The sequence below is a fragment of the Nesoenas mayeri genome (assembly GCF_963082525.1).
Source record: "Nesoenas mayeri genome assembly, chromosome: Z".
In the NCBI taxonomy this organism is placed as follows: domain Eukaryota; kingdom Metazoa; phylum Chordata; class Aves; order Columbiformes; family Columbidae; genus Nesoenas; species Nesoenas mayeri.
In genome coordinates this window covers 29965278-29976718 of record NC_137542.1, presented here as the reverse complement: position 1 = coordinate 29976718, position 11441 = coordinate 29965278, and the positions used below count along the sequence as shown (strand labels likewise).

At 45.7% G+C, this 11441-nt stretch overlaps 1 protein-coding gene across 1 annotated transcript; it reads right to left on the bottom strand.

The window, feature by feature from the left end:
* Positions 1-9547: 9547 nt before the first annotated feature.
* GADD45G (growth arrest and DNA damage inducible gamma) lies at positions 9548-10610 on the bottom strand (the record flags this gene model as incomplete). The annotated part of the gene is made up of 4 exons (XM_080362364.1): positions 9548-9658; positions 10036-10249; positions 10347-10448; positions 10558-10610. The coding sequence occupies 4 exons, from the start codon at positions 10608-10610 to the stop codon at positions 9548-9550; spliced, it is 480 nt and encodes a 159-aa protein (XP_080218490.1).
* Positions 10611-11441: the final 831 nt, after the last annotated feature.

Below are 11441 nucleotides of genomic sequence, written 5' to 3'. Positions count from 1 at the left end.
CTTACCAGGAAAAAGAAATTTTGTTTCCAGCTTGTGGAAAGAATTACAGTTTCTTAGGTTTTCCCCTAGTCTTGTGTTGTTGCCTGTAGCTTCATATAGCTGTAGGGAACCTGTCCGTGCTATGCTTTCAGCAGGTAAGTGGTTGGCTCAGTGCAGCTAAATCCCTTGAGTGACACGGAGCTCTGTGAAGCTGGGGCAGGGAGGAAGCCTCTTCCCCTGAGGCAGGAGAGTGGGTGTGCTTGGTGGCTTGGCCACCTCAGGATCCCTGGGGCCAAAACACCTCTGCAGGCACTGCACCTTGGGCATCTCGGGAAGCAGCAGCTGGTGACATATTTCCAACCTTGTCCTGCTTTTACCTCAGCTCCTGTCAAAGAGGCACTGAGGAAACATAAAGAGGATAACCAAACCCTATAGAGAGGCCCCCTAAAAGCCTGGAGCAGCCTGCTCCTGCATAGGGAAGCTGCACAGATATGTCTGCAGCTGAGGGCTCTGCGGAGCCAGCCATGCAGGACGTGGGCCTAAAGGGAAGAAATGCAGGTTTGGGAAGTGGAGAACGACTTCTTGCAAAATGTCCTTAGCCAGCCGAGGCTTGAGGGGTAACGTCAGCACTTCTTGGAGCAGAGTGCCCCAGTATCTTCTCTGCAGGGTCCTCCTGGATCTGACCTGCATAGGCCTATTATCATAATTAACACTGCAATTTGCTTTAAATGACACACCATGGTAAGTTATTAGTAATTCAGGTGAAGGTACGGAGAGGCCAGTCAAATGTTTACCTTGTAAACAAAGCACCATATTAGTCTTCAGTTCCACACAGATGATCACCTGTAACTTACGTGATGCAGCAGAGCTGTTACAATGTCCACGAGCTCTGGAACCTGTTTTCCTCTGGCGGTGTACCTTAATGGCTGATTGTGCATGCTGCTTGGCACAGTTTCTACAGCTGAAGCATGTAGAAATGCTTTTTCCAAAGAGGATTTTCTGGAGTCTGTAATAAGTTATGAGCACACATGGCAGGCTTGACACTAGGCAGGGCACTGTTGCTCTGATCAACGGTTTTTAGATCTTGTATGACTTAGCTGTTTTCAGGAGCTCTGGTGCTATGGCCAGCTGGTTCAAAAATTCAGTGTGAAGCTCTAAGGGCTGCAGTGCTGCAGCTGTAGGTATAGGACACCTCCTCCTGCCACCAAACTCCAGTGACCACGTCCATATCTGCTGCCTTCCACTCAACCATCTCTCTCTGGTTGTGCTTCCTCAAGAGGCGTTTTCTAATGCTTCCACATTCAGGCTAGGAAAAGCATCACTGATCTCCCCTGGCAAACCAGGTACAAAGCAGCATGTCCTTCTTATTGGTCAGATATGGAATAATTAGGATGTCAAAACTACTGCTTTAAAAAGCACCAAGTTGTGTTGCCTTTAGCTGCTTTGCAAGACAATCTCTTGCACAACTCACTCCATTCCTGCTTGAATAGATTCATTGCTACCTCATCAGCTCCTCTCCTGCACCTCAAATCCAAAGTCATGTGCCCTCCACACCAGTGAATTGACAGTTATTGAGAAGTGTAACAGGCAACAAATATTTATTTGAAAATGCAGCCCAGAGCCCATGGGAGAAGTAGGGGTAGAGAAGGTGCAAGAGTTCAGAAACCCTTCACATAGTTTTACAAGCGCTGTTGTTGTTTTTCCACTAAGTGACCTGCCCCATGGGAAATGTGTAAAACAGCCAGGCCTTCATAGCACAATATCAAGTTTGTTTGTTGGATTGTTTTTTCTATTAAAAAAGGCAAGCTTGCAGAAAGTGGCAAGCCAGGGAATTCCATTCTGCAGCAGCGTTCCAGTGGTAATTTATCCTCTGACAAAGGATGGTGCAGTGCACACAGAGACAAAATACAACCCTATTTATATACTGTCGGATCTGAATCATTCTCTATCTCCTACCTGTATATATATATGCAGTGATGCTTAAGGGTGAGACACTCTTTTGTATACACACCACAAGGATACGTATACTCTGTTTAGATAGATTTATTGTATCTTTTCTGGAAATGTGTCTGAACTGTTTTACAAGTACAATTATCATGATTCATTCCTAGTATATTTGTCTATCTATTTAATTTAGCTGTCCAGGTCCTCTAGTGCTTCTCAGGACTGAGCTCTAAATTAGGAATATTTTCATACATTGCACGTAGCCTGAAATGAAGGTAAACTTATAAATTTCAAAAGGTACCTTACCATAGGAATAAAAACATGACATGCTTCCGAATTAAACAATATTTTCACATGTGCTTATGCACCTGAAAGCTGGCTTAGATATTACAAAAGCAAACAAACAGCACTTTTAAAAAAAATTATTTAAATAAAGAAAATAAGTTCTGGATTGGAAAATGCCTCTTTCCAGAGAGCCACACAGTCTACCTTTGCTTTAAATTAGACCTGCTAGCCAGGTGGTTAGAGACACCTGGAACAACTTTTGTTGTCGTGTTTACTAGGCAGAGAGCATGCTTCTGTTACCCATGGCCCCAAAGCACAAACAAGCACCTGTTTTTAAACTTGCACAATTCAGTCCAGCTCAGTGAGGCAGCGTCAGTGCAAGGTTGGGCCTGGCAACCCTGGGGGTGAGCGGTTCCCACCCCAAACAGGACAGGCTGCGCACAGCCCATCTGTTGTTCCCCTGCAGCACTCCAGGAGTGGTAGTGTCCAAACGACACAGTCATTTAGTACAAACCATGCAGTGTCTGTTGTTGCTTTCTTCTTCAGCAGTTTATTTGAAGGACTTTATAGCGCTACATAAACAGAGCAGTATGTAAGACAGAGAATATCTGTATTACTGAAGGATACAATTGATACTTTGGAAAAAGTGATGTGCTTTAACATCCTATCTTACACTGCATCAACTAGCTTGCACTTCATTTCTCGCTTTCCACAAGCATGCCTTCAACAACATGAAACCACCTATAGAAACCATTTATAATGACAGTATACATTTTTTTGATCCAGAAAAACAGCTTACAGTAAGGAGTTTGCTTTTAACATAGGCAAATTTAAAGCACAGAAATGTTGTACAACAGCAATAGACATTGGCACTGGTGTAAGATTTCATAGTCTACCATTCAGTAGCTATTAGCTCCTACCATGCAAGAGGATGCATCACCTTGAGCTTATCTATATTTTTAAAAATGTTTTGTGACATTGTAACAATTTAATCCAGTGATTCATATATTGATGTGTATCTTTCTCTTGGGGTACCATTCTATTCATCCTTACATCATCTGGAAATCATCCGCAAGTATTGCATACCATTGTACCTACAAAGAAAGTCTGTCTGTATAATGAGTGGCAACTCAAGAGGACAGGTTCCACATTGGGGACAGTCCCTGCTTTGGCTGGCACAGGGCTCACAAGGTACCCTGGCTATCCTATGGGGTGGCATGGCAGTGGGGTAAGATCACTACTCATGTCCCATGGAGCCACCTGCTCCTCAGGCAAAAAGGCAACGGGCCAGGCAAAGCCGTTCCAATGCTGCCAGTTGGGCAGTGCTGACTTATTAAAAAAAAAAAAAAAAAAAAAAAAAATTTGGCAACCACTTCTAGAATAGTCCCATTCATCGTTCTTGCCTCAGAAACAATTAAGTTCAGCAAGTTGCTGCCAAAGCAGATTTTTAACCCTGTTAGTTCAAGAGCATGCAAGTATTTAAAACACATCAGTGTGTGTATTACACTAAAATATCTTCTTTTGTGGAAATCAGGCCAAAGTATTTCTCTTCTTTTATTGCCAAAACCTGCCTATTTATTCTTAATCAGCAAATAATTGTGCTCTGTGTACCTCAAGTGTGGTCCCATGAACTGAAGGCTCAGTAGCAGCTGGAAAGCATTGGCCAATCACATAGAGCAGAGGTGTCAAACTCATTTTTACTGGGGGCCACATTAGCCTCTCAGTTGCCTTCAAAGGGTCGAATGTAATGTTAGGACTGTATAAAAGTAGGAGCAGGTACTTAGAGAATGTCTTCTGGCTTGGTTTCTCCCAAGTGAAATCCTGATTGCATGTTTCAAGTCTGTTCTGCCATGTGAACCAAAGCAGGTTAGCAGGCAGAGATCCACAGACTCACTTCAGCCACTCAACTGATCCAAGCTTAAAACACTTATGCAGCTGTGCCCTATGCTCCACATTCTCAAACAGAAGAGTAACGCCTGAAGTCTGGTACGTAAGTTTATGGTTATACAGCTAAATAACCCGATGGTTTGGAGCTGTAGCTAGTACCTGGTAGGTGTCTAACAGAAGTGCTGTGTTTCTGGAAGACAAATTCGAAACTTTGGGACGTAGTTACTTTTTTAGGCATTTAAATAGACATTACTAAGCACCATTGCTTCCTATTGACTTCAGCTGGATGTGAAATCTAGGCTGCTATAGCTTAGGTGCCCTGAAACAGGGAGTAGGAAGCAAATTGTAGATTCACCATCCTAAAAATTCATAAATTCATGGTGGGGACGGTCAAAATGGCTTCTGACACTGAAATTGATCTTGGGTGTTCTTTGTTAAATTTTAGCCCTATTCTGCAATGGATTATAACATGTGGGACTTTCTACAGAGAGTCATAACAGTTTGTCTTGGAAAAAGAGTAGGATTTTCTTATCAGTTGTAGCAAAAAGGAAATATTCATTCAGTCAGTAAACCTCCCGTTATACAGCTATAGCTGTCTTTTCAAAGCAGAAAAAAAAAAAAAAAAAAAAAATAGAAAGTTGCACAAACTAGTTTTGAATTAGCAGCATGCACTCATAATAACTTTTCTAAGTCATGCCTTCAAAATAAAGTCAGCTTTACAGAGAGGATTAAACATACAGAAGAATATAATGTTGTTTTCCTTCCTTGCATTAAAATCAGAAAATACGCATGGCAAACTAATCAAATGCCAGTGCAGCTGGAGATTGGAGGAGACTTTGTAGCCACTACAACTGTTATGTCTGGAATTTGATTATACTTTTAAAGATACCAATATATTCAAATTAATACTTCACACACTGCAGTATTCAGAGTACCGTGTATAAGGGTATCTTACTGCAGCATAATAAAGAACAGTAGGAGTTTTCTCTCATTCAATATGAAATAATTACGCACAAAGTATTAACTCAGCTTTTCCAATATCTTATCATTGCATGTTCAGACTTCACAAAGTGAGCAAATCACACCTGCCATGATGAAATGGATAAGGAATGAGCAGGAATGAGATGCAGTTTTCATAAAACCCTGTAGAAAGACTGGCTCTGGTGAGGTGCCTGTACTATCTGTACAGCTCCATCCCTCCGCCAAATTCAGTCTCTGCCACTAATGCTTGGCAATGAGTGAGGCCCTGTGGATGCACAGCCATGAGCACAGCTGTCCACAATGTGTGTCAATACAAGGAACACAATATTCACATATCCTTCTCCACACATCTTTCTTGCTCACATGTGTGATGACATTCACTCCACTAGTTGTACACTGTCTGTATACTTGCCATGGTCTAACTTGGGCACACATTGCTCTTTACTCCTGACGACAGGAAATTTGAGAGCCAGAGTTAATAGATTTGCTGACATGAACCGAGTCTCCCTTATGTGCCAGACAGTGGTGCTAGAGCATGTTTCTGCCACTAGTATTTTTTCAAAGATTTTCTCCTTGCAGAACATGCATTAATTCAAACAGCCTTCACCTGTGACTGAAACTCCTTCAGTTTGCAGAACTCCAGGGCTCAAAGAGGGCACGTCGGCGTTCCTTCCCTGAGCAACCAGTGCTACAAATGCTGCTCAAGCTGATCATCCAGCATATACACAGATTTTATGCAAACATTATTCTGTGCAGCAGTTTGCCTGACTCTTTCTAATATACTCTATTAGACTCCTTTTTGTATTTCCCACTCAACAGCAAAGAGGAAGCGTTGTTTACAACAACTGTACCCTGTGTGCCAATATGCGTATATATCCTGATAAGATGATACGGCACTTGACTCAATATAGCATATACTAAAAGCATCAGGCATCTAAAGAGATCACCATCTATAACCACAAGAGAGAGAAAAGTAAAGTGATGCGCAGAAGTGTAATAGGAAGAAAACACCATTAAGAGAAGGAAGTAGCATACAAGGGGAAATTCCTTTCAGCCAGCACTATTAGATGGTGAAACAGATAACGAGGCAGAAAAACATAAACCTATTTCTCAAAAAATTTTAAATAAAACTTTACACCTCACTTCATTAAAAATATGTACTTAGAAGTATAGGCTACACAACACGTCTATGTTTATAATATTTAAATACACATTTTTGATCACCCAGTGGCACACAAGTGAAGGGCTTGATGGAAAGCTGACCCTCAGAAGCAGAACCAGAAGCACCACCACTCTGTGACTCTGCTCCATATCCTGCACCTCCTGCTCTGTCGCCAGGCTACCTCATGTCCTGGAGAACCACCTTTATTATTAATAGCTACTAACCTAAATCTCTTCCCCAGAGTGCCTTGATGTGTCCCACCACAACACAAAGCAAGCCAGCCTGTGAGACCACACAGCACGGTTGGGTTGGAAGCACTTTGCAGAGGTCCCAGCAGTCCTTGTCAGCCCTGCAAACCCACGGTGCTACTGTCCCAGGCACTTCTGTTTGCTGGGAAGGTGAGGTACCTGGGCACACTGCCTGCAGACACCAGAGGTTACTGTCCACGCCCTCTAGGTCCCCCCAATACCTGACAAAACACTCCGGACATCTGGTGAGCCAACCAACACCTCCCAACCAACTGTCCCCACCACAGCCAGTAACGGCCAAGTCTGTTGCCTGTCTTTAATAACTATATAGCTGCTCCTTGCACAGTTATATATCTGAGCACTTAAAGATTAAGTCTACTTGTATCAGTAGATACCAGCTGCTGAATTTTTGCTACATTAAGTAGTGTTGACTGTTGCGTATATTTGCAGAAGCACGTAATTTGCAAGTTACAGCTGCCTTCAGTTGCAATGCCGTATTAATAACATTTGCAGGCTAACTCAGTTTAACACTATTTGTGTTACAGTGTATCTGCATTGAGCCAGAAGGGATTTCAGGAGAATTGTATTGATCCCTAAAATAAGAAATTGTGAACCTCTCATGAGGCACAGCTTACAGCTTCACAAGACTGCTGGGGAGGTGAAGGTCAGGTTGCTGTCTTCTAAGGGACTAGAAGCAACAGTACTTTGGTGTTGCCTCATTAACTTCGTTTGCTGCATAATACATTTCTTTCATAAAAGCTGAGAAGTTAAGCTTCCTACCAGGTACAACTTTCTAGCATAGCATAGTAACATAGCCTACTGTCTCAGCCAAAAAATCAGCCACACTTCTCCTCTGCTATAGTTTAATTATATATGTGTTTGAGAACTTTCTTCGATCTTCTAAGGCTTTTGTTTAAACCACTCAAGGCTGTGAAGTACTCCTTAGCCTTTATGTAAAAGTTGATTTCAGGACAGTTTACTTTAATCTGTTCTTGGCTCTGAGTACAGATTAGGCCTGAAGCAAAGAACACAAATGTGTTTCTTAGCTGTAAAACCACTGAAAATTAAGAAACCTGCAGTTGTTAAGGGAAAACTATAAAAATTTATAACGAAACATCCAGGCTTGATATTCTCCGTATATCAAGGCAATTACCTTCAAGGCAGTTTCTGTTATGACAGCTGCCAAAGTTGTTTATTCCCTTAGCTCCTGCATGTGACTTTTCTCAAAGTCCTGCAGCAGACACCAGTTGATGAGTGCAGGTTAAGGAGAAAAACAGGCTGTGTAGCAACTCCTGTATCTTAAGCAGGAACGGTTAATCCTTAAGAAGGAACGGTTGCAGAAGTCTGAGGCCCCTATAGTTTTTGCTTCAGCCTAAATTCTGGAGAAGTGGCCATCCTACAGCCTCTCACAACAGTAACAGAGGCCAAGCAGACCTCAGTAAGTCCTGTACAAGGGAGCATATTCCAGGAATGCTGGAGCTGCATTTGAACTGCCCTTATCAGGAACAATGAAACCAAGAGCGAGCAGCTTCCCAGAAACCACAACTGTTCAAGATACCCTATGCAGAAATGACCACTTTTCAGCAAATGCTACTGTCAATCACTGCAAGCCAGCTTAGAGGAAATGTAGTTGTGAAAACTTAGTATTTTTAGTGTCTACAGAGGAAGTGAGTAGTTCAGCTTTCTTGCTTTCTGGAGAAGAGGCCATTACTATGCCATTTTAATGTCAAGTACTGAAGCACACGTACATAGCTTGTGCACACAAATGGGGTGGTGTTTTCCTTCTTAACATAGGGCCAAATCAGCCCACTCATATTAACTTTCCATGACAGGACCTCTAAAAAAAGGCCACAATCCTTAAATTGTTTTGGATTTAATTTGGAGTTGTCATGCAATTAGGTTTTGCAAAATTGGCTTCTGGAGTGACAGCTTCTATTGTCACAGCATATGGCAATCAGAGATCAGCTTGTGGCAGATGTGATGTTTATTCACTATTAGCTAGTTTTAGATTTAACAATGTCACTCTAATCAAAGTAAATGTTAGATGTATTTGACATCTAAGGAGTTTTGCAGCCCCCCATCGTGTTTAATATGCTTCTGTCAAGTGGGAACACTGCAGCTCTGAATGTATCTTACCAAGTCATATTTAAGAACTAATGATGCAATTTACTGGAGGTCTGTATTTCAAAAATCCATGTTCCTAACATGTATTGTGTTCCTTCAGTAGACTACAAAGACCACCTATTACAATAAGTGAGCTCATTAAGGATGCAGCTCCTTAGTCTTGCAAGCTGTTGCGATAAGCAGCTGTTGCAGGAGGGTGAAAGGTTGAATTATCAACTTGGACAGCACAGCTCTTCATTTAGCTGGCCCAGGAGAGAAAGTATTTGAACAATAGCTCCATTACCGTGGAGTGTACCTTTGATTACAGCACATAAGAAAAACATCAGTGGTATTTCAGTAACATGCCTCCCCACCCAGTAAGCGAGACACTCCCAGGTATTAATTGTCAAAAATTTATTATGAAAGCTTCAATAGCAGCAAATATTTCAATAGAAATTATTGCATTATTAAACCAGTTCTGCAGAGTGACCCAAGAGGCCTGTTGAAGTCTGCCCGCTTTGGAGTCTCAGTAACCAGTCCCTAGTAGTCCATAAAATATTGAAACTTAAAGTCTTCTCTGTGTTTTGTAGACAGAATCAACAGTTTCTAGTTACAGTACTCTGTCCAGTCCTTCTGGAAAGTTTTGGCCCACTTCCCCCAACCTTCTCTCTGCCTTCTGAAACAGCTCCACTTAACCAGGAAACTTGCAGCACTTCTTTCAGTTCCATGGTATGTCAGCCTCTCCACGGTTGCAGCCTACTGGGGCTCACTGGTGAGGCGAGCTGTTCTCCTCTTTCTCCTCTGTAAGAGCCCACTGCATGCCAGTCTGAGTGACTTTAATCCAGTCTCTTGACCAGGCTAATCCATGGAATCAGCAGCTTGTTGCACATTTCGGTGAACCTATGCCACGCTGAGAATGCAACAAAGATTTCAGCCTCCTCAATGCACTGGGTCACCATCACTCAGGCAGGGTGATTGTTGGCACCCAGTCATTTACATTTCGGCTCTCTTCACAGAAAAAGTTCAGCTTTTCTAGAGCTGGGTCCTTCCAGCCATCCTCATTTGGATTCTGCCAGAAAGAAAAAAGGTTGCACATCATTAGTGCTGCCGGCCAGCTGAGGTCATCGCAATATTTACAGAAGCATTAGACTAGGAAGCAAGGCATTTGTCCTGACACAGACAAAGCAGCGAGCAGAGACATTACCCTTGTGGACGAGAGAGGAAATCCACATTTACGAGAAGTGTTGCCTACTACTACTACTCAGCTGACTTGCTGTACAGCATGTGCCAAGCCCCCTCTCTTCACTCAGAAGAGGATCTGACCACCAGAGGAAGATGGGTCCACCCCGAAAGGCTCTGACTGTCCCATTCAGAGAGGCCAGCAGCAAAAGCACAGCCCCGGCGGCCAGAGCCCCGATCAGCACCCTTGTCCCGCAGGACACTCACCGTGATGAGGATACAGTGGAGGTCCCGTGGCTCCCCAGATTCCTCGCTGGGCCCCACGATGGCCGCCAACTTGGCCACGTCGTTCACCCGCACAATGTCAATGTCGTTCTCGCAGCAGAAGGCCTGAATCAGGGTGAAGTGGATCTGCAGGGCGATGTCCCCCTCGTCCTCCTCGTCCGCGGCCAGCACGCAGAACGCGACGTTGTCGGGATCGCTGCAGGAGAGGAGCGGCACGTTGAGCCCGGCGGACGGCGGCACACGGCCCCGCAGCCCCCGCCAGGCGCCCCCCGATCCTCGCCCGCCGTACTTACACATTCATCAGCTTGGCCGACTCGTAGACGCCGGCGGTGAGGCAGCCGCGGCGCTGCGCCGACACCAGCAGTTCGTGGAGGGCCTTGCCGGCGCCCTGCATCCTGCGCCGGGAGAGAGCGGAGAGTCAGCCCGGCGCCGCAACCGTTCCCGGCGGCCTCGCGTTCCCCCGCCGCACGCCACATCCCCGGCCCACCCGCCGCCCGGACGTACCAGTCGTGGCCCGCAGGCACAGGCTCCTGTCCGTGAATCTCCTCCAGAGTCATAGCAGCGAGTCCCCACAGCGCGGCAGGCAGCTAAAGCTCCGGAAACACCCTCACCACACCGCTCTACAGCGCTATGAGGCACCAGCTCGCCGGCCGCCGTATTTATAGCCCGCGCGGCTGCGGCGCCGGCAGCTGGCGGCGCCTCCTGGGCTCCCATTGGCCGGCAGGAGAGAAAGGGGGGGACCATTATTATGCTAATCAGCGCGCGCCGGCGAGGAAGCGTGGGGTGGGGGAGGAGGAGCGGGTGGCTCGTGCCTGCAGGCCACGTGGGGAGGGCGCGCGGTGGGGGCGGGGCGCAGGCACACGCCGGTCCGGCCGCCGGAGCCAGCGGTGGCCGTGGGGGTTCGCCCACCGGGCGGTGACGCGGAGATGCTGTCTGGGCGTGGAGCTGGCAGTCCAAGCAGTGCAGAGGGGGAAACTAAAACAGGAAAATAAAGTTTATAAAAGTTCTATCGATGCAGTGTCAGTAAATGCAGATTCCCTGCTCCTGGGAAGGAACGGCCCTTGCAGCAGCCCAGGCTGGGGAGCAGCTCTGTGCAGAAGGCGCTGGGGCCACGGTGGGCAGCGAGCTGGGCACGGCCAGCAGTGGCCCCGGCTGCAAGGAAGGGACCCCGTGTCCTGGGCTGTGTGAACAGCAGCGTGGCCAGTCGGGTGAGGGAGGTGATAATCCCCCTCTGCTCAGCACTCGTGAGACAATAGCTATGTCGTTTGTCTGGTTTTGCCACCCCCAGTAGAGAAAACACATCAGTGAACTGGAGCAGGTTCAGATGAGGGCACGGAGGTGTCCAGGGCTGCAGCACTGTCCTGCCCTGCAGGCAGAGGGACCAGGGC